The 26396-nt window shown below is 47.2% G+C and overlaps 9 protein-coding genes across 9 annotated transcripts; 4 read left to right on the forward strand and 5 right to left on the reverse strand.

Annotated features, from left to right (window-relative positions):
- Positions 1–3807: 3807 nt before the first annotated feature.
- On the forward strand, positions 3808–4988 carry AO090012000991 (uncharacterized protein; the record flags this gene model as incomplete). The annotated part of the gene is given in 4 exon segments (XM_023236722.1): positions 3808–3840; positions 3921–3934; positions 3943–4031; positions 4084–4988. Coding segments are annotated over 4 exon segments (1041 nt in total).
- Positions 4989–6072: 1084 nt separating this feature from the next.
- Positions 6073–6759, reverse strand: AO090012000993 (SNARE domain- containing protein; the record flags this gene model as incomplete). Its single annotated transcript, XM_001727873.3, has 4 exons — positions 6073–6276; positions 6339–6432; positions 6490–6687; positions 6749–6759. 4 exons carry the CDS (start codon positions 6757–6759, stop codon positions 6073–6075), a joined length of 507 nt encoding a protein of 168 aa, XP_001727925.3.
- Positions 6760–7908: 1149 nt separating this feature from the next.
- On the reverse strand, positions 7909–8393 carry AO090012000994 (histone H2A.Z-specific chaperone CHZ1; the record flags this gene model as incomplete). Its single annotated transcript, XM_023236723.1, has 2 exons — positions 7909–8072; positions 8225–8393. 2 exons carry the CDS (start codon positions 8391–8393, stop codon positions 7909–7911), a joined length of 333 nt encoding a protein of 110 aa, XP_023091622.1.
- Positions 8394–10274: 1881 nt separating this feature from the next.
- On the forward strand, positions 10275–12318 carry hsp70 (molecular chaperone Hsp70; the record flags this gene model as incomplete). Its single annotated transcript, XM_001727875.3, has 3 exons — positions 10275–11022; positions 11080–12121; positions 12183–12318. The coding sequence occupies 3 exons, from the start codon at positions 10275–10277 to the stop codon at positions 12316–12318; spliced, it is 1926 nt and encodes a 641-aa protein (XP_001727927.1).
- A 1249-nt stretch (positions 12319–13567) lies between these two features.
- Positions 13568–14864, reverse strand: AO090012000996 (putative mitochondrial GTP/GDP transporter Ggc1; the record flags this gene model as incomplete). The annotated part of the gene is made up of 7 exons (XM_001727876.3): positions 13568–13903; positions 13964–14141; positions 14204–14337; positions 14396–14509; positions 14570–14611; positions 14689–14726; positions 14783–14864. 7 exons carry the CDS (start codon positions 14862–14864, stop codon positions 13568–13570), a joined length of 924 nt encoding a protein of 307 aa, XP_001727928.1.
- An 847-nt stretch (positions 14865–15711) lies between these two features.
- On the reverse strand, positions 15712–16246 carry AO090012000997 (autophagy-related protein 8; the record flags this gene model as incomplete). Its single annotated transcript, XM_001727877.3, has 3 exons — positions 15712–15745; positions 15799–16031; positions 16157–16246. The coding sequence occupies 3 exons, from the start codon at positions 16244–16246 to the stop codon at positions 15712–15714; spliced, it is 357 nt and encodes a 118-aa protein (XP_001727929.1).
- A 974-nt stretch (positions 16247–17220) lies between these two features.
- Positions 17221–18601, forward strand: hem13 (coproporphyrinogen oxidase; the record flags this gene model as incomplete). The annotated part of the gene is made up of 2 exons (XM_001727878.3): positions 17221–17430; positions 17498–18601. The coding sequence occupies 2 exons, from the start codon at positions 17221–17223 to the stop codon at positions 18599–18601; spliced, it is 1314 nt and encodes a 437-aa protein (XP_001727930.1).
- An 856-nt stretch (positions 18602–19457) lies between these two features.
- AO090012000999 (putative microtubule binding protein HOOK3) lies at positions 19458–21747 on the reverse strand (the record flags this gene model as incomplete). Its single annotated transcript, XM_023236724.1, has 4 exons — positions 19458–19900; positions 19960–20072; positions 20122–20198; positions 20257–21747. 4 exons carry the CDS (start codon positions 21745–21747, stop codon positions 19458–19460), a joined length of 2124 nt encoding a protein of 707 aa, XP_023091623.1.
- Positions 21748–24009: 2262 nt separating this feature from the next.
- AO090012001002 (putative mRNA cleavage factor complex component Pcf11) lies at positions 24010–26327 on the forward strand (the record flags this gene model as incomplete). Its single annotated transcript, XM_001727880.1, has 6 exons — positions 24010–24177; positions 24286–24738; positions 24806–25542; positions 25594–25789; positions 25848–26216; positions 26277–26327. 6 exons carry the CDS (start codon positions 24010–24012, stop codon positions 26325–26327), a joined length of 1974 nt encoding a protein of 657 aa, XP_001727932.1.
- Positions 26328–26396: the final 69 nt, after the last annotated feature.

Here is a 26396-nt window from a genome sequence, read left to right on the forward strand (position 1 = left end):
TTTTTTTCTTTTCCTTTTTTTTTTTATAGCATGAGTAAGTAATGTATGTGTTTTGGTAATGCCTTTCCCATTTCCCCCTCTCCTTAAATTCTTGTGAAGTTGATGCCATTATCACCTAACCCCACCGCTGGCTTAGTCCGTGAGAAGTCGGACAAATTTAGAATACTGGAAGAATGGGATCGATGTCCTGTGGCTACCTCTATTTCCAGTCCTTTGGCCGCTTAGTATGGGATGACCCGACTGGATGGATGTTGTCAAGTGGGGCAGTGCTAGTAGGGTGCAGACTTGGGGTGCTTATCCTGTTTGGACTCTACCCTAAACAGTTGTTATTAGAATGTCTTGATGTACTTTCTCCGAGTGTCTTTCTCCCTAGAGATACATAGCCTTTCCCGATGGACCGAAAAAGTAGTTTTACCTTGGGCAAGAGGGTTTGGTAAGTACTAAGCATCACATTGGGCCAGCAAGGAGATGAAAGCGCAAAGGCCATAAAGTGAATAGAAAGAAGAAGAAGAAGAAGAAGAAGAAGAAGAAGAAGAAGAAGAAGACAAAACAAGCATAAAAGTCGGTGTTGTAGTACAATAGAAGAAGTATGTATTCCATCAGATGGACATGACACCACAAGGTGTTAATTTAGGCCTTAAGCACAGTATTTCCAGTCATGATAAGATCAATTATGACATAGCCGCCCCTGCTCTCCCACGAACATCAAAAACTAGAGTGTATACGAGGCCTGCAATTGAAGCTATCAGACCATGCAACCAACAGGCGCACTGAGCAATGAATGGCTTTTGAGGTGGAAGATGTCCTCAGTCTCTGCCGCATTGCTGTGTGTACTGTGCACAGTGCACACACACACTAAAAGTTGCATACCCCACGCTGCCTCAGTTGGAACTTGCGGGTTGTTGGACGATCACCACTACGTAGTACCGTAACCCCGACGTTCATTAAACTCCATTTATTACAAGCTGCGTACTCAATATTATGTATTTATTGGCGGCCGTCAGGTGGGTAAAATTACTGGCACGGAGCAATACCACATGCTGTCCGCCCAGATGCAGGTTTAGCCTGCCAGGTGTCAGCAACAACCTTCCGACAACGGCCAAGCTGGGAGCTTTTCCTCTACCATACAGAGTATGCTCTTCCCCCGCCCTCCTCCTCCGAGGCTCCAAAAATTGGCCCTTTTCCCGGTCCTTCCCCCCATTCTCACCTGGCGGCCGTTCAGCAATACACTTTTCCAGCCGATTTCGGGGGCCGAGGGGTCAATCGGGGATTCACAGAATACAACTGGATTGGCCGGTGGGAGTTTCTACCAGGTCATTTCCTCAGGTCATCAACACCCTTATCAGAAGAGCTGCTAATCTTCCGATGTTTACTTCATACCATATCTACATTTCTCTGTTCCCGAAACAACGCCATCTGTGACTGGGCTCTTTCTAGATTCTCCTTCCTATCCCCCCCGTAATTTCAGGATTTCCCGGGGAAAATCCACCCCCATGACATTCATTGATTGACCCCGGCCAATGAGCACGGGCGACTTAACCAGCACCACCGGGAATATGACCGCTAGATCTGAAAGTCCTTCCTCTTCGGAGTTACGCCCTTGGACCTTTCCTTAATCCCGAGGTAGTCCTGATAAAAGCTAAATGTAGATAGCAAGTTCCTTTGATGCCTTGGTTACTAAATTAACTCCCTGACACGGCACTTGTCCCTTCCTATGGGTGAAGGGAGCCACGGTCTGGGGTTGATTACACTTCTGAGAGAGACAGTGAAGGTTGAACCATCAATTCCTCTGCTGGTGTATGTTATCGGCTAGGTAACCAAATGCATCCCTAAAGGGAAATAGTCTTCTTTTCTGCGTCATGACCAAACCAGTCGATCTAACACTGAGTAAATCTAAGAGTAACGGGAAAGGATAGATGTTGACTCAGACTTAATCCGTATACTCCGTAGCAAGACCGCTAATATTGAAGGTCACTTTTGGGGGGTATGTTGGCTGTGTCACATTGTGTAGCCGCAAAAGCCGCCCGATGATCTTCACTGAGTTTCTTTTGCGCTCCTCTTCCAAAGTCACGGACATCACATGATCAGCGGAGATGCCAATGTTTCCGGTTCCCGTTTTCTTCCGATACTTCCTGATCACTCTTGTCCGCTTTTGGTTCACCGGGCGTGAGCCAGTCGATGGAGCGGAAAGCTGCAATGCATCGGGATAATCCGGGATACTGCTAGGAACGGCCGAATACCGTTTCCGTGCCTATTATGGGGAGGTAATACTATCTTGCGCTGTAGCGGTCGTAGATGATTTGTCTCTCCTTTGGTGTGAGTGACAAGGTACTTAGCGCAGGACGGAGTACTCCGTGCCGCTATTGCAACGTACTTTCTCGATGAAGCGACACTGCAACTGATTTGGGATTCCAAGATCGGTATGGGTACTGTGTACTAGAAGCCTCCAGTTTTAGTCGAAGCCGAGTGCATTGCCTGATCCACTTTGGCATTTGTCTCTTCCTGTATACTATGTAGTTTCTTCCCAACCTTCCGCATGACTGATGACCTTTTCATGGTTCGATCCTATATCGTCTCGATAACACTGGGGTCTCCTTCATCGGCTTTTAGGCTCGCTATTTCCAGCTTGCTTTCTGCATCTTTTTTCCAATAATTATTGGACTTACTCAATATCCATAGAGCAGACTTCTGCCCGGAATCTTGTTGGAACTCAAGTCTTGAGGTCTCGGCGTACTTTATTTACTGTACCCAGGTAGTAGTGAGCGTACTTGGTGTTTTTGTTGGTACGCATTGAAGACAGCGTTGAAGATTTCTTTGTTTTTTTTAAACAGAGAAATATTCCCAGTTCAACTCGCATGGTCAAAATCGAGGAGCATCTATGTTTTCTAGTACTAGATCTTCAAGTCAGTTACGTCGTGGATATTGTAGGTATTATAGATTTACAGTGGCGTACTGGTGCAGCCACGTCTTCGGCGTGGATATGCTGCAGCTATACTCCGTAGCTATTACGCTTGGGGCGTGCTCTAGTCATTAACCTCTCCATGAACCGCAGTCTAATGGGATTGCATAAAGCAAATTTAGTGGCTACCTCTAGACTACCGGTGATACTTTTCTGGCCATCTATGACTACCAAATTCCTCTCCGCGTAGGGTTACATGCGTGAATATTGGAGCAGTGTACCGGAGAAAAGTTGAAAAACGATGATAGTATATAAGTAAGGGACGTCCTAGTGAGTTGAGCATATACATATAAGACGAAGAAGAGAGAAGAAAAGAAGAAAGAAACCGAAAAGGAAAGGAAACAAAGAACAAGAGAACAAGGTTATCTCACATATATTTGAGAGAATCCAAGGCGGATTTAAGGTATACTTCCTACTTAATGATGGACTGGTGGTGGACTTTTCCCCACGTTGCCGCGGAGCTTAAACGTCGGTCTAATTGTTTTCTTCAATTATTTCCCTCGTGACTACTACGGGACAGCCCTTCCCACCTGCAAATTCATTGTGAATTGCCGTAAACACTCTTTGACACCTTTTCATCTTGTTTCCCCTTTTTTTTTGGGTAAAGAACAAATTCGCATGGCTTGCGGTTTAGGTCAATTGATCTTGAACATCCCAGAGAGAGCTGGTTCTTGAGAACAACAATCGGCGCGCGTAAGCAGCCGCGTATTCTGCTGTGCTGCATACGATAGATCTAAGCGCAGTTATCATCCAGCCGAAAGATTAATATACAACTTGGATAATAAAAAAGAACCTCGCAATTAAGGTGGTATATTGTCCGAGTCTGATCAAGGTTTCGACTAGCCATGATGCTCTCCCTACCGCTCATAACCCCCCGCGATGTATGTGATTACCTTGAAAATCCTTGTCCACATCTAGGGATGGCGGGATGCACAACTGACATATCTTTCTATCTGTTAAGTCTCATGAACTCTGGTTCGGAGTCTCCCAACCCTACCGTATTTCATCCCAACACCAAGCAAACGGAGAAACGCAAGGAAACATCCGCCGCAATGGCAACAATACCATGAATGTACGTCCGTTCATCACCTCTGCCACGCCTGGTAATGCCTTATCGTCATTAGTCCTCGAAGAACGTGCGCTCCGTGCTCGCAAAAACAACATCGCCTCTTTCGGTTACTCGTGGATCAAACCTGCGGGATGCACCAAGACCATGCTGGGTATGAAAGAGGAAGAGGCGGAAAGGGAGGAAGCATTAGCTGCGGCAGCTGCAGAGATGGCAGCGGCCGCTGCGGTAGCCGAGGCTGAAGCGGGAGCTGCTGGGCTAAATGAGCTCGGATCACAGCATGGTGATGGACAGGATGACACGGGAATGGAGAGGGACTTGGACGATGATATTCCTGACGCAGATGTAGAGGGTCTCGTGGAGGAAGGAGAGGAGGGCCTGGAAGAGGATGATGTTGTTGACGAGGAGGGATACATGGAACGAGATCTGGACGACGATATTCCTGAAGCGTTCTCTGATGATGACGATGACGACCATCTGATCGAGGATGATTTTGATAACCAGCCAGACTTGGATAATGATATTCCCAGTGCTGAAGACATAGTTGATGAGGTAGAAGACATGAGTGAGGAAGACATGGGCCGCGATTTGGACGATGATATCGCTGAGGCTGCGGAGAATCAGTCCGACCAAGAAGACGAATGGCAACATACCGATACAGATGCCGAATTGGATGACGAGGATGAGGCCAGTTTCTCACATGATCCATTTACTCAAAATCTTCGAGTCAGTACAACCAGCAGTCGTGGTCTACCTCCAGCACCTGTTCGCGTTCAAGAGACAGAGGCCCAACGCCGGTTCCTCCAGCGCTGGAGTGGCGGCGGCGATGTCTTCGACACAAGCGGCATGATGATCGATGAAGATGATCTACGTGCATCTGTTACTAGTCAAGGTAGTCGACGAAGCTTTTTCAGCAGATTCCCCAGACGACGAGCTGGGGGACCTAGGGATAGTTTTGACTAAGCCCTACCAATGGCCAGCTCAACGATCCTATATATTGACAAAATATCTATAATTGGACTATCTTTTAGGGTTGTATGGCGTACTGAATGCAGGCACAGGTCACAGATTGTACGTTTGGTGTTCAGTACAAGAACATTTTGGGACTGGTGACGCTAAGGTGTGTTTGAGGTTCCTAATAGCTTTGGTTGTCTTTCTATCAATGGACTATTCGGTGGACTTGACTGTTGCATTGTTGTTGCGGATGACTTCCTTGGGTACATTGGAGGCTATAACAACAATTAGTCCCTCGGCTATATATATCTGGGCATATATCATTTTTAAGTCCTGGAACCCTTCGGGAATGCCTTTCGTAGACTGGCCTGTGCCATGTATGAGTTGAGTGAATACGGCCTTGCTCATTCAAGGCGGACAGTATACCTGATTCACTTGTAGAGGCTGCCTCTGGTTTCATCGGTAAAAGTTGCAGCTCCCGCTGTTAGCCAGGGGATTTGCAACAGAAAAGATGATTGATTTTGTTATAGTCATACTTTTTCTATATTCATCACCAAACAGCTATTATACACATTCAAAATATAACACTGAAAAAGGACGGCCGGACTAGACAAAGCACAACAGCCTGAAGTCCCCACATGAATCATCATGATAAAAGGTAACGAATAGAGGAGCCGCAGCCCCAGTACAAAAAACATGATCTGAAACTGCTTGTATAGATAGAAAGAAAGAAAAGAAAAGAAAAAAGGCCAAAAATGGAAGATCGAGGTCACGATTCGACGCATCCATCCTTGGAGGCCAAAATGGTAGAAATGAGGAAACCAAGAAGAAGAAACAATGGCGGGCGTTGCAGGGTGGGCACATAGTCCAGAAGGCATGCTCGTTTGTCAATCATCAGAGATATTAGCAAAGAGTTCATTAGCAATTTATTTGGTTCGATAGGTTCGTGTCTCTCGCTAGGGAGGTGGGGAGCGTGGTTCGAAAAAAAGAAAGAAATGAAATAAAATAAGAGCAATGATGTGTTAGTCGCCACAGCGAAGACAGGGCAAGTTGAACATGCATGAGCCTTCGCAGAAAGTCATGACCGGACCGGTCAAGTCAACCACACATAAGCAAAGAGTAGGAACACAGCCAGGAAGAAAGCCAGCCATACACGCCAGCCGACGCCTGTCCGTTCCGCCATCCGCAGCATGCGACTCATGTTTCCTCGTATACGAAGACGGGTGTTGTCAAATGTATCATTAAGTTCTGCAATGGTCGAAGTATCCCGGATCTCCTCGCCAATAGCAAGTGTAAGCTAGACTCAACATCAGCACCCAAATGTACGTAACCAATCAGATGAGGGGGTAGGAAGATTACATCTTTCAGCATCTTGACTTTTGCGCTGATACCCTCTACCTCGGCATCATTCTGCGACTCTAGATGAGATAGAACTGCATCGGAGTAGTGGCCTCTGTTTCGTCATCAGTATTATGCTCCACTAGGATTAAAGGGGCTCGTTAAAGCCTACTTCGCATTTGGCGTCGCAGTCCTGTATCCATTTCCGACAGAGGCTCCGTTAACGGCCCCATTGCTGGGATATCCTCCAAAACCATAACCACCTACTCGGCCAGGCGACCTACTGGCAGGTCTGGAATCGCCGCCATATGAATCAAAGAGTGAAGCCGATGCGCGAGGATCACGCTGGTGAAGGTTGGAGCGTGGAAATCTGAAATTTATGCCATGAAATAGTTAGCCCAGGGAAACGATGAGGGTCATGATCAGCTTACCGTGAAGCCATAATAAAAAGTAAGCAGAGAAGTCCAACCCTGTTGCAAGATAATTGAGAGGCTGGTACCATGAATTGGGTACTTCCCAAATTCTAGTTGGCCAGCATCGCGTAGAGAGACTACAGCAAAACTTACGTTGTCGAGCGCTCTTATCTGAATAAACCCGATCCCGTGGTCTGGTAGCGGCAAACAATAGACAAGTACTCCATTAAGTCCGCACTATTTCTTGGACCGGGGGTGACGGCGGGTTACCGTAAACGGAATAGTCTTCCTATTCGGGAAAGGTGCTTTCTAGCCACTTCACCACTTTACTCCGTACAGGCTACCGAGTAATTTATATACAGTAACATCTACTGTAGTATCGCTGGCACTACCAAGTAGTGGTGATATGGTTGAAAAGTGTGGTTGACCAACTAATTTACTATGCAGGTGAACAGTAGGCCACCATTCATCATTCCCATGGTCTTTCCAGTATATCCTACCGTGAATCGGAGACATTCAACGCTATACAACGATACAATAATCTACAACCGCTTCTCTATATAGCCAGTCGGCCATGTGGCCTGCCCTAAACAATAATTAAACTATGTTGCTTGTTGCAGACTTGAGCTCGGGATGGTAGCATACTCTATTGTACCATGGCCCTTGCTCGCCCCAGCAGAACAGAATATTATGCTATGTTTTGTCGAAACTAACATATTTCGTATGAGACGCTATTTAACCGGCATGAGCAGTCCAGGAGAATGTTTACTATGCAAATTAGAAGGATACACCTTTTATAGTCGCTCTATGTGGTTGTTCCTGTACACCTGAGGTCAGTAACCCAATCCTGCCTAGGAAATTTGCCGTAGTAGTCGACTGGTGGGTAAAATTGGTAGACACTCAAGTAAGTGATCCGTATGAGAAAGGGGTTCAGACAGGGATAGAAATCATTATGCATCAATTGCTACGCCCTGTCTCAAGAATATTGGCAGTCGGCTGAAGAATAAACAAGGACCAAGAGAGAAAAAAGTTGTGGTTGACGCGTCAACTATCCGAGTCAGAACAGAAAATTATCAATACCCCAATAAATCAGCGCCGATCACTTGCCCCTGTTCCCAAGGAGATTGTATGAGCCGTAAAGTAATCCCATTTAGTCTCACATGTTGTCGTTATTGTCTTCAAGGTTCAAAGTCCTCATCATCTTCATCATCCTCACCCTCATCATCCTTGAGCTTTTGCGCGGCGTCTACGAAGTCAATGGTCTTTCCACGTGTCCTTCGCCCGCTAATGATGTTAGAGGAATCGATTGGCGCGAGGTCATCTCCGCCATCCTCATCTTCTTCTGCAGGGGAGGACAGGGTCAACATGTGTTCGAAAGCTAAGGCAGGTAAAGCGGAGTAAGCCTCGAGGGAAATTTCAATGCTTACCTTCCATCTAGGAAAGGAGAAACAGTCAATTTGGATTCTAAATTTGGGTGTCGGGGGTTTCGTCAACTTACAATGTCTTCATTTTCACTCTCATCGCTTTCACCTTCGTCCATGCTCGTATCCGTTGGAGCAGGATCCTGCGTAGCCTTGCCCTTGTCCCTGCCCAATGTCGCGGTATCGGGTGCGTTAACGGCAGGATCATTGCTCAGAGTGGTGGCTTGGTTGTTATCGTCCATGTTGGATAGTAAAATGGAGGTGCTTGTTCACAGAGGATGACGAGGGTATGGAGATGATTTCTGGAGCAGATATAATGTAACCTCGTAGGAAGAAAATGAATGTTAGGGCAGGGGGATAAAACAAGGAGGAGCTTTAAATAGTTGCAGCAATTGTTTGTACGAGAAGAACACAAACAACGCTCTCAAGTTGCAAGGGGAGAAAGGTTCACATTAACCTTCCCTGGAGTTAGTGATTGCTGATTGGCTACGAGACTTAGGGATCAGCGGCGCTGCTCCCGTGACGACCTTTTCCCTTCTGGGCATGTCATAATAAACATGCTACTAAATTCGTACGGTTATCTGTCAGAAACTTGGAGAAAGGCAAGATATACCAGACTCAATCTGAGATTGCTGGGTATTCGGAGTTGAACCGAAGCAAAGAGCAAGTGATAACACTGTCCAAAATTCAACCACGTATTGGTTTTGGGGCAACTTGAGCAAGTAAGCATTCAATCCTCCGCTTGCCTGGTTCCTATCGAAACAGGATTGGGGTGTATTCAGACTGGGCAACGCAAATGTGGTCCACGACCTATAGATATCATCTATCCATTAGAACATATCGGATAGGTGGATTACTTCGAGTGCAGCGGTTTTCTCAGTTGAACAAGTCCGTTGAACCTGGCTCTATTGTCGTTCCAAATTAGAAAAGGCGGCTCATGAGGAATTCGAAGGTCTATGAGACACAGAACGTGTCAGGTCGTTGCGATACTGAGATATGATTTACGGTACTTGAATAAATGGGTGACCTGCAGTTGGAAGGATCTGTCATAAATCATGTCTACATGTCTGTTACCGAGTACTCTATATGGAGGTAGTGATTTCTGGCAGCGGTTGCAACCAGCCAGCGATGACTTCATGCGAAACCTTCCGAACACCATCCAGAGAAGATGATGTATTGCAAGTGGGAATATTCCGCACATGGTGTCGATAGGAACAAGTGAATGTTATTTGTCACTCTACGGAACAGTTGATCCATGGAATCCTAAGGAATTTAACCGGTCATGATGACGAAGGAGTATGAAATAGAAAATGCCGTATTGAACGCCTAAGGTATCAAAAGAATAGACTAAAGATGAGATTTACTGTATTTCATGAGAAATAAATGATTGAAAATGAGAGTGAGATATAAAGCAAGAAGGCAGAATCAATGAATCATACTCCGTACCCTTTATGCAGTATCTGAAATAAAGGGAAGGAAAGGAAAGGAAAATACATACTAACAAAGGAAGGCGTTCAGCTATTACGTCATCCACTACCCCCGCCAAAAGGAAGGAAAAAAAAAAAAAAAAAAAAAGTAACTCCGTACGGAGTAGCATCAATAAAATGAATGATAATAATTAATTCATTCATTCATTTAGAGCCTCTCCCAATCAAGAAACAATACCCATTCCACCACCCTATTTCTCCCAAGGCTACAATCAGATGCTACTAAAATGAAAGTGAAGGTAGGAGTAAACCCCTCCAAGGCAATGGAAATGGCCAGAACCCCACTGGCGGATTCTGGAAGGGAGGATCCGATCAAAATCCTCGCCCGACCCGTGTGGGCGAAGACCATCGAAGCCCATGGATGCCCGTGGAAGCTATGACTTGCTAGAAGTTTCGCTGGAGCAGAAACTCACCGCCCACCACTATATCAACTGTAGTGCTCGCACAATCTCTGCCCTCCCCTCTCTCACACATTAAATTTTTTTTTCTTCATTGACTCACTTGGTCTCATCCTCTATAGAACAGGAGACTGCTACTCTGTACATTACCTGAACACTTTGATTCCCCCTCCGTTACGAATTCCGTTCCTCTCTTATCTCATTTTTTAAACGAATTACCCCTCCTACTCTTTTCACAATGGCCCCCGCTGTCGGTATCGATTTGGGTACCACCTACTCCTGTGTGGGTGTGTTCCGTGATGACCGCATTGAAATCATTGCCAACGACCAGGGTAACCGTACCACCCCTTCCTTCGTGGCTTTCACCGATACCGAGCGTCTCATCGGTGATGCCGCCAAGAACCAGGTCGCAATGAACCCTCACAACACTGTCTTCGATGCCAAGCGTCTGATCGGTCGTCGTTATGCCGATGCTGAGGTCCAGTCTGATATGAAGCACTGGCCCTTCAAGATCGTCGATAAGGGTGGCAAGCCCATCATCCAGGTTGAGTTCAAGGGCGAAGAGAAGCAATTCACTCCCGAGGAAGTCTCCTCTATGGTCCTGACCAAGATGCGTGAGACCGCAGAGGCCTATCTTGGTGGTACTGTTAACAACGCCGTTATCACTGTCCCCGCCTACTTCAACGACTCCCAGCGTCAGGCTACCAAGGATGCTGGTCTCATCGCCGGTCTGAACGTCCTCCGTATCATTAACGAGCCCACTGCCGCCGCCATCGCCTACGGTCTAGACAAGAAGGCCGAGGGCGAGCGCAATGTCCTGATCTTCGATTTGGGTGGTGGTACCTTTGATGTTTCTCTCTTGACCATTGAAGAAGGTATCTTCGAGGTCAAGGCTACCGCTGGTGACACTCACCTTGGTGGTGAGGACTTCGACAACCGTCTCGTCAACCATTTCGTTAACGAGTTCAAACGCAAGCACAAGAAAGGTTGGTCTTTTGATTCCGATAATCGCAAAGCCCCCAATGCTAACTTGGATATGACAGATCTCACTACCAACGCGCGTGCCCTCCGCCGTCTCCGCACTGCCTGTGAGCGTGCCAAGCGTACACTGTCTTCTGCTGCCCAGACCTCTATTGAAATCGACTCTCTCTTTGAGGGTATTGATTTCTATACCTCGATCACCCGTGCCCGTTTCGAGGAACTTTGCCAGGACCTCTTCCGCGGTACTATGGAGCCTGTCGAGCGTGTCCTCCGTGATGCCAAGATCGACAAGTCCTCTGTCCACGAGATTGTCCTGGTCGGTGGCTCTACCCGTATCCCCAAGATCCAGCGCCTTGTCTCCGATTTTTTCAACAAGGAGCCCAACAAGTCCATCAACCCCGATGAGGCCGTTGCCTACGGTGCTGCCGTTCAGGCTGCCATCCTGTCCGGTGATAGTTCCTCCAAGTCCACCAACGAGATCCTGCTACTCGACGTTGCCCCCCTGTCTCTCGGTATCGAAACCGCTGGTGGTGTCATGACCGCTCTAATCAAGCGCAACACCACAATTCCCACCAAGAAGTCCGAGACTTTCTCCACTTACTCTGACAACCAGCCTGGTGTGTTGATCCAGGTTTACGAGGGTGAACGTGCTCGTACTAAGGACAACAACCTGCTCGGAAAGTTCGAGCTCACTGGCATTCCTCCCGCTCCCCGTGGTGTTCCTCAGATCGAGGTTACCTTCGATGTCGATGCCAACGGTATCATGAACGTTTCTGCCGTCGAGAAGGGCACTGGAAAGACCAACAAGATCACCATCACCAACGACAAGGGCCGTCTCTCCAAGGAGGAGATTGAGCGCATGCTTGCCGATGCCGAGAAGTACAAGGCTGAGGATGAGGCTGAGGCTTCCCGTATCCAGGCCAAGAACGGCCTTGAGTCTTATGCCTACTCCCTCAAGAACACCATCAGCGAGGGCAAGCTTACCATCTCTGACTCCGACAAGGAGAAGGTCACCAGCAAGGTTGATGAGATCATCGGTTGGCTTGACAGCAACCAGACCGCCACCAAGGAGGAGTACGAGTCTCAGCAGAAGGAGCTCGAAGGGTATGTGATATGAAACCCCTTTTATCCCTCCATGACTAATATGATGCTAACTGTGCGCTAGTGTTGCCAACCCTATCATCTCCGCTGCTTATGGCGGTGCCGCTGGTGCTGCTCCTGGCGGTGCTCCCGGCGCTGCCCCCGGTGGCTCCACTCGCACCGCTGACGAGGTTGAGGAGAAGCCCGAGGAGCTTGACTAAATCTCTTGACCGGCAATGTTTTTCTTCTACATTCTTGCTGTTTGCGGATGGGCGATCGGCTTTTAATGTTTTTGTTCTTTAATACTCTCTGCTTGTTTCTTTTTTAACGAATTTATGGGATTTTCTTTTTGTGCATGGTTGCATAGATCCGAGTTTCATTCCGACGCATGATGATTTGCAGAACTTGGGAGGGAAAAAGTTCCTTACGAATTGTTCAATTCTTCATAAAAACTTGGTTCGTGTATCGTAAAATACAGTAATGAAAGCTTTGCTTCTTTCAAAGAACTTCCGCATGTTCATATTTTTAACGATACTGTGAGGATTTAGGAGGCACCAGTGCCGACAAGAGAAACAGTATGATAGTCATTTATTCTTCCGCGCGTTGAGTCTTACAACTCCTTCGAATAGACTCTGCAAATACCGCCATCTATTCATCGCTCATAGTCTCTCAAAATCTCCCGCCCACCATCTGCGTAGCCTTCTTCCTCCCATCTGCAAAACCTCGCCGTATCCGATTTCCTGGGCCTTTTCAGGGAATTTCTCGCGCTGATCCCGACAGATCCGGAGGAAGGCAGCAGAGACTCCTATTGTGAAGGCGAAAAAAGGGTCACCAACTCTATCATTCGGCCAAGTTAACAGTATTAGTCTTCGCAGGAATTCAAAACAGGCTACGTCGGTTCATGCAAAGTATGAACCGTGTTTGATAGGAGACGATAGATGTGAGACATACTTGGAAATTAGGTAGATTGGCATAACTGCTTTTGTCACCCGCTAAGCAGGGTATGTTCAGTTTGTTGAGATAAGACAACTGGACGTGAGGTTTCCAGTCGCGATAGGTATCGTGAAGTCGGGGTGCGCCATTGATCACGTGATATTAGTTTTATAGGCAGTCCTAAGGGCGCGGCTTTTCAGAACCGTAGCTTTACGTGACCCGGACGATAGTATCTTTCTTACCTGTGCACTCGGAATCCCCAAGTAGCATTTGAACTAATATTCTTCATTTTTCAGATATGGCGGTGTAATAATTAAGCTGAGTTCACTTTCTGGATTAAGGCCTTACCCACAAATCGATCATACAAAATAAAAGCATCTATTAAAATACAAAGGGCCTAACAGTATATTCTATCATGGTACCAACAGCCGCACGAAGAGGGGAAAGGAGATAAGTCAGAGAAAGAAAAAAGAAAAAGAAAAAGAAAAAGAAAAATGTTTAAAGCCTGCTATTAATATCATTCCGTGCTCTTCTCGTTTATACGACCTGGCCAAACGCGGGGATCAACGTCTGAGCCAGCCAGAAGCTGAAAACAAGCTTGGGCCCGGTCATGAGCAGCTTAGGTGTAAGACCCTTGAAGAAACTGGTGGGCCCCTCGTTTTTCATCATGTTCGAGACAATGCGGAAGCCAGACTCAGGGTTCTCAAAATTGCGGTTCTGGATACGAGTCTTGATCACATCCAGGGGTGCCGACACGATCAGAGAGGCACTGGCACCACAGACAGATGCCACAAAATTCTGCGCCCAGGAAGCCGAATTATAGTCCTGCAACTTATAGATGTATTCCTTGGCGAAGGCAGAACCACCAAACAGCTTTATTAAAAATTAGCATATAAGCACAATCGACTTTGTCGTCAATGATCATAAGCATACCGCGAAAGACCCAGGTGCATTGCGAGCAGCAGTCCAGCCAGCACCGCGGTAAAGTCCCATGCCTTCATCGGAGATAATCTTAAAAAGACCGCGGCCACGGAAAGCTTCGGGGTTCGTCTGACGCTTGATCTTCAGGACATCCAAAGGAAGAAGGACGATTTCACCGATACCGATCAAACTGATTGAAATGTTAGCAACAATCTATACGTCTTAATTTATCCTAGTGAGGGAACAACAAACCTTCCGGCGGTAGCATGCATGATAGCCTTACCAGTTCCTTTTCCGAAAGCATTATCGAACTCAGCACCATGATGCTTCGCCAGGTAATCTCTTGCGAATGGCTGGCCACCGTATTTGTAGATTCGTTGCAGAACCTACCGATACCAATTAACCGATTGTAACACGTGCCTGCGTCTAATATGGTCTACATACCTTGTAGCCGGCAGCGTAACCAAGACCAGGGAAAAGTGAGGTGAACTTGCGTCCAAGGGAAGCGTTGGCATACTCTTTGAAAACGACCTGTTTCATACCTTCCATTGACGTGATCTAATCCCAAATACAGTCAGAAACCATGTGGTAAGCGATATGGGGAACGGTGGTGCTTACTCGGGTCTGATTGCTCATCAATCGCTTCGCAGTTGTATCAACCTTTGAATAGCATCAGTGTCATTTGAAACACCAGGGACCTTTTCGGAAAAGGAAATCATCTAATGGGTTGCTCGTACCGGATGAAAAACCAGCAGCTCCGCAATTCCAGCGGTTCCTGGTGGGTTATCTTAGTAGCCGAACAGCTCACGAGGCGCAAGGACACAAACTTACCGGAACCCAGAAGTCGAGCAGTCGCGGACTCCTTCTTGACATCCTTGGAGGCAGAGCCGGCCTGAGCAATGGCGGGAGACATTTCTTTTTCTTTCCTTTCTGATAGGCTGTTCTGACGAGTTTGTAGACAAAGTCGTTGATAGTTGAATTTTTCTTCAATGGATTTTTTTTTTTTTTGGGAGTGAAAAGCCGACAGAGCGATTGGATCAAAGACAAGCGACAAAGCGTGCGCTTAAGATAGCAGAGCCAAAGCAGTGCAAACGAACGAAAAGGAGAGAATAATTCAAAAGGGGCAAAAGCAAAAAGAACTCAAGGACGTGAAGAGAAGATGCAGCGTCCTAGTCAGTCATCGCCTGTTTTGCGCCGAGTCGGACTTTCCGCAAGACCTGCCGGGCGTTGAACCAAACACTAGTCCTAAATAGGATAGGGCTATCGGCATTCATATCGGAGAGACAGGTTACCAATCCTAAGCTCTGTTATGTAACGGATACGTTCCATGTAGTTATGCTCTACTCCGTACCGAGTAAAGAACCGTCTCAACTGTAGAATATTCATAATATATGTCGCAAGGAATTTTTCACTACTTATTTTCAATTACCTATCCACCTTAGCATGCAAAATACGTGTGCTACGTGACACAGCCTGACACAAAGATGAAAGTACCACTGCCCTGTCAATAGTATCACCAACTAATCATATCAAAAGTAGTTTGCATTTAAACCATAATAGTGATAAAGTCTTTGCCATAGAGGTCATAAAGGGAATACGGAAAACCTGATATTAACGCCTGCACACATGAAGAATCGCCGCAAGGTCTAACCAGCTCATTCGCCTCATACCGGAGTGGCTGGTCACACACCCGGCCCTAAAACAAAACACATACTGACGGCGAAGCAGTTACATATCTTGGGAGAACTGCTTATCAGAGCTTAAAGATCGCCGAAGGTGTTTTCCCCGGAATACCTAGAGACTATGTCAATATGTGCCGAAAACCGCCTTTGAAGAATAAAGCATACGTGATATAAAGAAAGCCATCTTCATCCTTGTGTTCTTCGTAGATGCTGCTCATAAGTGCAGCTGTTGGTGGTAGCACCTCGTCGACGAAGATGAAGATAGCCTTCTCGGGAGACAGTTTGATGCGCTTGCGGATAACATAGACGAACTGCCCGACGGTAAGGTCTGCAGGAACAAGATACTTCTTCTTATCAATAGTGGCGATGTCCGACTTCTCGACTTTCTCACAGATTACCTACAAGTGAAACTCGAGTTAGCATTCTAAACAAGCGGTGAGTAGACATCTTGCTTCCCTGAGGAAGAACAGCTCAAGGGCAAGAATCATCTACCAAAGTACGGATCAGATAGAGTTGTGCGTACTGGAATGCGATCAGCGTATTTCTGACGGATACGCTCGGCTTCTGCCTTGCGCTTCTCAAAGGGGTGCTCGTCCTTGAACTTGGAGCGCATATTGATGGATCGAATCAGTTAATGGATACAACTAGGTCGGTTTACTATGAGTACTAGGTACATCAACGAGATAGACGTAGATGGTGTGAGGTGCAGAGTGATGTAAATGAGATGGTTGGTGTAATAGGTGAACAGTAGGAAGAAGGTGGATGATGACAAAAGGGAGAGCAAAGCCCCGCGTCATGGGTAGTACCACGGCTGATAAGGTCGTCAGGCAAGAGCGGATCACGGGGTGGAGGCGGTGAGCAGCCCCACACGTGAGTCACGATCAGCCTTGAGCCTTCAGGTGCCCCAAGTCATCCATTTAATTTGATTTGATTTATGTCATCTTCATTAAACAGATAGCTCATGGACACACGTCATATTCTCACGTGGGGAGCCTGGGTGATGTCCCGGTGATATCGGGTCTATAGTGCCCTACAAAGATGTACTACTGAACTGAGTAGCTGTGGGTAGATGCGGTGTCCGCCTCCACCTGATCAGCGGCTAGACTACTGGTGCGCGCTGTCTCCATAGAGGGCTCTTGATAGGCTCTGTTCCTGGAACTTGTAGTCGGTATTACAATCATAGTCAAGTTCCAAGAGTATATATAATCCCAATTCTGTGATGACTCTCACTCAACTTAATCTCATTACAAGCTGCATTATGACAAGCCAACAACTTTACATGCATGATCAACTCGATGGCCAATCCTCAACGCAATGCAAACCAGGCAAACTACTTATCACAGCGTCATCTGACTAAGCAGGAACTGGGACATGTGCCAAACAATGCAAACAGCGTATATCCCGGATATTCTGACGACGAGTGGTCCCATACAGTTCCAGTCCAGAGAAGGTAACCTCACGATTAGGCTACCTCTATTTCTTGAGATAGGTGGAGCCGTTTGAGAGAGCGTGCACCCACTCATATCGTTCCGGTACCACCTGATCATTCCATCTATCAGCCAATTTTCAATTCCATCTTATAAAACTATGACCTTGTCCCGGCAATATATGCCTCTTCGGAGGTCACTCTGCCACTTCTCAGCGCAGACCAGACGCGCACCTTGCAACTTTCAGAATACATTTCGCAGATACTCAGCGGAAAAGCGATCCAGCGAACCGAAATCTTTTGTCGTGTGGAGGCCATACCTCCGGCTGGCCATTGGTGTCCCATTCATCGGAGCTCTGATATATTCCATGGTAAATATATGTTTCGAGGCTAAGCAGTACCATCTGATTGTGATTTTTAGTCTAACGAATAATACAGATGACAGGTGAAGTGACCGAACTCGACTCCCCGTCCATCGTGGAGCTCGACGAAGCGTTGAAGAAACAAGCAACGATTAGCGAAAACTCTCCAATGCGTTTACGAATGGAGAAATTGATCAAAGAACATCAAAAGAAAATCGTAGATGAGTTAAGCAGGATTGACGGTACTCATTTCAAAACGGATACCTGGGCACGTCCCAATGGGGGTGGCGGCATATCCTGTGTGCTCCAAGATGGTAATGTTTTCGAGAAAGCAGGTGTCAATGTATCGGTTGTCTATGGTGAATTGCCCCGGGCTGCTATTGAGAAAATGAGGGCAGATCACAAGTCATTCGTTGGCGCAGACGTGGAATCTTTGGAGTTTTTTGCTGCCGGCTTGTCACTGGTTCTGCACCCCCATAATCCCATGGCACCAACAGTCCATCTCAACTACCGTTACTTTGAGACGTCAGACCCTAAGGATCCTATCAATGGAGATAAGAATTGGTGGTTCGGCGGTGGTACAGACTTAACACCCTCCTACCTGTTCCCCGAGGATGTCAAGCATTTTCACCAGACCATCAAAGACGCTTGCGATAGGCATGATGCAACATATTACCCTCGATTCAAGGCCTGGTGCGATAAGTATTTCTATCTTCCACATCGCCGAGAGTCTCGTGGTGTTGGTGGTATCTTTTTCGACGATCTTGATGCCAGTTTCTTGGAGTCATCTGCCACTTCATCACAGAATCCTCAGGAAACTCTATTCTCGTTCGTCTCCGATAGTCTGGCTTCCTTCCTTCCCTCTTATGTTCCTATCATTGAACGCCGAAAGGATACGCCATTCACACCTGCTCAGAAAGAATGGCAGCAGCTTCGACGTGGGCGCTATGTGGAATTCAACCTGGTTTATGACCGTGGCACCAGCTTTGGCCTGCGCACCCCCAACGCTCGTATCGAAAGCATATTGATGAGCCTCCCTCGCACAGCAAGCTGGGCCTATATGGATCCGGTGTCGGGAACCCGGACCGAGGCTTCTGCGGAGGAAAAGAATCCGGGCGAGGACAAGGAGCGTGAAAAGGAATTAATGGATGTTCTCAGACATCCCCGGCAATGGGTGTAAGCCTCCCTATTCTTAATGTAAAGGTATATAACCAAAAATTTAGATAACGTCTTCCCTTCACCTGTACGATATAATATCAAGTGTGTTTATAGAAGTCCACTAAGTCAACTAGAAAGTGTGCCATTCCTTTAATCTATATCCTTGTTGGTATATCAGCACAGAATCTGAAAGCCAGACGCTTGACCAGTGGCATATAAACATGTCCTCTTCGAAACACAGGGTATGCTCTATCGTAACATATGGCCTGTGCTGTCTCAAAACTAGTAGCAGAAGCCAAAGCGATAAACGACGGCAATACAATCTCAGGGGAGACGTGTTCGTAGACAAAACAAAGAGAAAAAGCGCAAGACATAAAACAAGACAAGTTTGTAAGAATATATATATGTTCACAAGGGCCAGTCTTCGAATTAGGACGTACCAGTCATCCTAACGACCAGCTACTAAGCTCCTTTGCCTCGCCAACCAGCCTCTCTGAGCATCAGCCAAACTTGACCCGTGACGATACCTTGAAACGGGAACATTATTGTTCTGCAGTCGACTTTGCATCTCATACCAGGCGGAGCTCATAAGAGCCAGTTCTCGCGTCTGAGCATCGATTATTTTCTGAAGTTCGATCTGTGTATATCATGACGATTTAGCAAAAGTAAAGATAACCGGGTGAAGGGAGGGCCCATGAATTATCAATTCATGAAACAACGTGATAAATGAGCGGATGAAACAAAAATTGATGTGCCGCCTACCTCGCGATCTTTTGGTATGTTTTCATTTGCATCGTCTTCGAAATGTTTTAGTCGCTCCTGGAGGAACTTGATGTGTTCGTTTTGGTTGTGGATATACTGCAAATTATGCTTCGGTATCAGCTTTCGGCATGCGGTAATAGTGTCTTAGGGTTGGTTCCACTGACCTCAGCGCGTTGTGCCAGTCTCTCTAGGTTCCGCTCGATAAGTTCAACGACCTGTTTCGTGAGTTCCATACCAGACTTCTGGGAAGCTTCGGAGGCACCGCCACTTTCCTGTGCCGCAATCTCTGCTAGTAGCTTCTTCATTTCCTCCATAGTTTCTTGGTCCTCCACGCGACTTTCAGCAATCTCAGCCTGTCTGTTGTCAAGCATTGTCCGCAGCTCATCCCGTTCAGCACATGCTTCCCTGGCCAAGGCCAAACTAGCGTCAAGTTCAGCTTGGAGAGTATGTATTTTCTGTTTGATTTCATTCGATTCGTCGCGCAATTTAGTTGATTCCACTAATTCATTCTCTTTGATTTCATTAATCATGACTAGCTTTTCCTTGCTCGCAAGTAAGACTGTCAAATGGTGAGTAAACATGCGATTCAATTATTTTTAAGTTGAGGTATACTCTTACCAGCTGCTTGTGCATCGGCAAGCGCTCTGCTAGACTTGTCGAAAGAGTCCTGTACTTCTGCAAGTTTCTTGAGCACGGAAATGTACTGATCATACAGCTTCCAATATTCATCACTGAAAGTCCCGTTAGCACTAGTAGCTAGGAGATCTGCGACTGAAATACCCCTGTGTAGAATTTTCTTGGGCCCTCTGCAGGGTTGCGCTGAAGGCATCCGAAAATCCTTCATGCTGAGAATTGACCTGTAACACAGTGTCAGCTTATTCCATCCCTGCATACTGGTCCTGAGGCATAAATTACGGCAGTTGATGACCCCTTCAAGAATTCGATCTCTTTCTTGAGCTCGTCATTTTCGGTTTTCCTACAGCGCGGAGTCAGCCCATACTTAAAGGGTAGGATAGGGATCCCTAACAATTGAGATTCCTTAACGCCAATGTCTTCGAAGTCCTTTTGTAGCGTGCCCTGCAGCTTTGGAGTTTCGCTGCCTGGTGTAAGAGCTGGGCTCCCAGGGGAGCCCTCAAGTTCTCGAATCCGCTCCCGTAGCTCACTTATAAGTGCATCATCTCTTTCACGCTGTTCCTCAGCACTGCTAAGTCGCTCTGTCAAGGCGTGGTTATTGAATTCAAGTTGTTTCTTCAAACTCTGCATTTCACTGCATTCCTGTTCGATTCGTGGCAAGACTCGTCTGTATTCTTCAAGTTCAACATCGCGTTCCGATGTCCATCTTTGCTGCGAATCTGACTCTTTCAACTGCTGCTGGAGGTCTTGGATCTGATTCTTGAGCGTCTGGTTTTCCTTTTCAAAGTCCTGGCTGGCTTGTAGCTTTGACCGATATTTCTCCGCTGCATTAGCCTTCCGGGCGAGTTGGTCTCTTTCTGTTTTCAACTCATCATAGTCATCCTGCAACCTCTGGAACCGTTCGTTCTTCACGCGCAAGGACTCCACTGTCATTCGCAGGCTGTCAATTTCATCCTGAGCCGCGGCCAGCCGAGCCTCCTGGGATGCGATGATGTCTTCTTGCTGGCGGGATTTAGACTCCAAGGCTTTTGTATTAAAGCCGAGGTCGCCTTTGCCGGACTTCAGGTTTCCTAGTCGATCCTCTGTGGTCGCGAGGCGGCTCTGGAGAGTATCGTTATTTTCTTGAAGGCGTGCCAGACGGTTGTGTAGGTCCTCCAATGCCTTCTCGAGCTCCTTCTTCTCATGCGTTAAGCGGTCATTCTCAGCAAGCACTTTCCCTACTCGTTCCTCGAATTGCAGCTCTAGATCGACGGGATGTTCCCGTTTGGACAAATCTTCTTTGATCTCGTCCACGGGGTCAAGAGGCTCATGTTGGCCATTCTCAGCTTCTTCAAAAATATCTTTCAGGGACTCCTGAGTCGGAGTACTCAATGTTTGGAGGGTTTCCACGTAGGACGGCGCGTTCGGCGAGCGGATAGCGGCGATTAAAATGAGCTTGAGGAGTTTGTTGGTTTCCTTGATCGAACTCTTTTCAGCGACCACTTCCAGATTTGGGGCCGGATCTAATCCAGAAGGGATCCCATCGGGTTGTTGGCGGATATAATTGACCAGCGTTTTGAGGATGTGTTTCAAGTTCTGGAGTTTGGACAACCAGTGGTCTGACGGATTGCGTTGCGGGAGCTCATCGAGGAAATATTGGGGGTCGATATCTTGTAAGACTTCCCAAATGATAGTCCCATCTGTCAATTCATCGGTCGTTCGGATTGTTTTACCAAGGGCGAAACTATTGATCCATTCCAACAGGGCTTGTGTGATAGTGTGTTCGGAAGCCATGTTGGCCTAAGAGGCAGTTGGGTTGGGGAATGCTTCAGGGGTCAAACAACAGGGTATCAGAGTGATGGGTGATGAGATTGTACGTTAAATCGCATTCTTCAGGAGCACGAGGGGCAGATCGGTTGACGAGTTACCGGCAAAGACCCTGAAGGTGTTCTTTCGCAGTTTCGGGAGATTCCAAGTGGGATCCACGCTACGCGCATAAATAGATTTAGTATAATTTAAGTAGTTCTAAGGCGCGGAGATTCGGGTTTCACTACATAAATAGTACTAGTGCCAATTTTTCTTTCTTTTTACTAACTTTCTCTGTAGTACTTCTCTCGAGCGCTACAATCTACAATTGGCAATTGTTAAAAGAAGCGCATACGGTTCCGTCCGATTTGTTTTCTCTCCCAACAGATGGGTCATGGAAACGCAGGAAAATATCTAGGAACATGACTCGTACGAATATCATTTATTACACGCACAACAATAACAATTTCGAAGCGCTACTAGGGCTACTGAATTTAGAATACCAACGCAACAATTCCCTTGAGGTCATAATCAACCAAACCCGTTATTCGTTAGCCCTGCTCGTATTGGCTCTTGGGATGCAACGGGAGCGAATAGTCCCGAGACCAGCACGGCCGTTGGGATGCGCAGGAAGAGCTTTTTTATACTCCGTGGCTCTGATCACTACTGGATAGACACTGTGAGGTCCTTCTCAATTGTTGGATTGTACTTGGCAGATTGGACTGAGATTTGCTGAACCGCCGATTCGGGAGCGTCAGCCGAGAAGCCACTAAGACGCTGTTAGAAAGTCGCAGCTGGGAATCAGCGATAAGGGGGAAGGAAGTAATACTTGATAAACTCTGGACAGAAGGAAGCGTATTAGGCCTTGATGCGCATATAAACAATCTTTTAACGGGAGAGATTCATGGGTACTCACGAAACCTATGAGTGATCCGTCCACCCTAGGAATGAAAACAATCAGCGTGTCAAGTCAGTACAGAATCCTTTGAGGTCCACAACATACGGCACTGATGATGGATTCCATTGCGTCCTCTAGGACAGATGGAGGGGTGTCTATAGGATAAGTGACCACAATCGGACTGGCCAAAGACAAAGACAAGCATCCGAGAAACAGAGTGGGGAGAGACTTCATATTGATATGGAACCCCCAGTAGAGAGAATAGATATCCTGAAGTACAATATTAAAATATAGATAGGGGAAGCTTAAGGAAGAACCTGAGAGAACAACGTTGTGTGATACTAGTATCTGGTACCTACTAAAACTGATTCACCTTGCTGTTGCAATGCAACCTTGAATCAACCGGCAACTGCGTCATTAAAACGGGTGGCAGCTGACTCAGCGGTCCCATTAGTTAACCGCCGAACTATGACCCAAATTTAACTAGCGCTTTCCCTTTCAAGAATCTTCGTTGACGTCCGATAACCGTTCCAATCGTCAATTCTTACCCTTGTTCCCCCCTGTTGTTCGTTTCTACCATCGTCCTCCGTCTTCATTTGAACTTTCAACTTTCCCTCACGCCCCTCTTGTTTCTTCATTTGGTGGGCATCTTCTAGGATTCCTCATTCCTTAAGCTTTTCAATCTGCATGTACGGCTACTTTTGTTGGGCGGCAGTCTCCTTGAACCACGCATTGCCTGAAGTCTTTCTCTGGTAATCCAGATAATTTTACACAGTTTCTACATACCGCTCAGGGTCCTTTTGCTAGTCGTTGCTTACTGGAAAGGTCAATCGGCGCAGGGGATCGTATGAGGTAGACTTAACAGACAGACTGGGATTCGGGCGGTCTTCGAGGGTTCTTTTCTTATTCTGATTTTGGGCGGAGGTCTTGCATCCTCGTGTTCTCTCAAACCTGACGAAGATAGCTAGCAAGCATTCTACAAGTTTCGACATCTCTTTCCATCTCTTGCTCTTTCAGGAGACTGTTATTCTTGGAATTCAAAGGAGGGGAGAATAAGAAATTTATATACGATAAATCTGAGGAAAAGCAGGGGAAAGAAGAAGAACAGAAGAAACACGGAGAAATAGAGGGACAGAGGGACAGAGAGATTGATCAGGATCTGTGCAAAGCACGAGAACGGGGAAAGACAAAGGAAGAAAAGAAAAAAAGCAACAGAAGAACCAAAAAGAAGAGAATAATAGCATTGAGTGTGACCAATTGGCACTCGTGAATCATACAGTTCTTCACTCACAACCTCATCTCATCCCCTATACCTCCCTCCGTGATCAGCATCTACCTGTGTATTTGTCATCATGTCGTCAGGACTGGCCTCCGACGAAGTCGCTGAGGATTACAAGAACTCATTGGAAGATCTAACAACGAACGACAGGTTCCAGATCAGCAACCTAACGGTCATAGCGAAGGAGAACACCGAGCATGCCATGGCCATCTCCCGAGTCTTGGAGAACCACATTCGAACAGTAGGTGGCATACTCTTTCCCAGATTACACGCTTGTTGGTGTCGTATTATGCAAGGCGCACTGCCGGCAGTAGCCTTTCTGGATGAACTTCTAATCTTTGTTCTGTAGACGCCGCCGGCCCAGAAGTTGCCCGCCTTGTATGTAGTCGATTCAATTGTCAAAAATGTGGGGACACCCTACACGCTTTTTCTGGGTCGCAATATGTACCAGACATTCATGAATGCCTATACCTTGGTCGACTCGCCAACTCGCAGAAAACTGGACGAGATGCTCAAAACCTGGAAGGAGCCGGTCCCCGGTTCTCTGGACACGAGGCCAGTCTTTCCTCCGGAAGTTACTCGCAGCATCGAAAGTGCGCTCATCAAGGCGAGGACAGCCGCCCTGCAGCAGCAGCAGGCGAGGAGCCAACAGGAAATCCTTCCTCGCGGGCGGGTTGGGACACCCCCAGGCTGGGGAAGTAACAGCGCTGCAGCTCAGAGTTCTACTCGTTACCCACCATCCACAAATTCAACGCCACCTATGCTATATAACAGGAATGGATCCAGCCATGGGTTTCCTTCGGTAAGCTGTCATCAGTTTTAGTGTTGCCAGATTATTATTGCATTGAAGTGTCTAACACATTCAATAGGCAGACCCGCGATCAACTCCAACGCCTCAACTTCAGCAACAGCAACAGCATCAGCAACAGCAGGATGTGGATCTCTCAGCTTTGAATCGGGATATAGAGGCTTTAATCGCAACTGCTCGAAGCGATTTCGCGAATAATCCCCTTGTTCCTTCCGTACAGCAACGGCTCAAGGCTCTTCTAGACCTCCAGGGTATCTTGCAGCGTCAGGAACTTACCCAGGAGCAATTAAAGCTTGTACGCGATCAGGTTTCTGCGCTTTCCCCAAAGCCCCCAATTTCAGTTTCCTCGAGTCTTCCCCCTGCTATTCCAGCGGTGTCAACGCCATCGATGGCAATGCCTCCCGTGCAAGCCATTTCTCAGCCCCTTCAGCAGCTTCTAAACCCTGGGACACTTGCTGAGCTTATCAAAACTACTGCTGCGCGCCAGCAGCCTACGCCTCCGCCTCCGCCTCAGGCTCCGAGTATCTTATCACAAGCACCTAGCAGTGTGACATCGCAGCCAACTGTTACTTTGACCCCAGAGAACCCACTCATTGCAGCGCTCAGAGCACGGGGTCTTTTACCCCCTGCTTCTGCACCTCCGACGACGTCCGCTACGCCTTCCTCAAGCCTCGTTTCGGTCTTTCCTTTCATTGTACCTGGCCAAGTGCGATTTACACCTCCTGTGCCAACGTCTCAAGTGGCCGATACTTCGAATGTACAAATCAGTGTTCAAATGAACACGGCGTCTATCAAAATGTAGGTTATGCTTATTTTTAACCATCGCGACGCCACTGACGTGAGTGATAGACCACGAAATGCCTTCATAGCTACACTTTATGAGTCAAAGCCCAATCGTTGTGGGACTTGTGGGCGTCGATTTTCTGCAACAGAGGATGGGAAAGGAAAGAAAGCGCGCCATCTAGACTGGCATTTCCGAACTAACCAGCGGATGGCGGAGGCAGCCAGGCGGGCCCAAAACCGCAGTTGGTATGTTGACGAACGGGTAAGCCTTCTCTTCACACCTACCTGATTTGATTTGCTGTTCGTCTGACCCTGGGTAGGATTGGATCAAATCCCGAGAGGTCGGCGATGATGAAGGCCTTGTAGACACAGAAACATCCGGTGAGGCTGTAAATGGAGGCGATGGTGGTTCTGCGAAGAAAGCACCGCCCAAGCAATGGATACGTGCCCCGAACGATGCCACCCTTCGTAATACTCCCTGTCCTATTTGCCAGGAGAAGTTCGAGTCGACATGGTCTGAGGATGTCCAGGACTGGATATGGCAAGATGCCGTCAAGGTCGGGAATCGCGTGTACCATGCTAGCTGTTATGCAGAGGTGGCTAAAGACGGTTCCACGCCAGCACGCCGAGGTACTCCATCAGGGCGTACTGAAACTCCAGACTCCGTATTGGGCAAACGCAAGGCTGAGGTGAGTTTGCTAGAAGTGAAAAGAAAGTCGAAGAATCCGAAGGCTAACAGTGTGTGCTAGGGAACTGATTCTCCTGGCCAAAATGCCCGGGTCAAGTTGGAGCTAATGTAAGGAATATCGTCTGGCTGAGCGGACTAGAATCTGCATTTTTTGCTTAGTCCAGTCAGAAATCCGTGCCAC

Source organism: Aspergillus oryzae, chromosome 4 (assembly GCF_000184455.2).
Source record: "Aspergillus oryzae RIB40 DNA, chromosome 4".
Lineage (NCBI taxonomy): Eukaryota > Fungi > Ascomycota > Eurotiomycetes > Eurotiales > Aspergillaceae > Aspergillus > Aspergillus oryzae.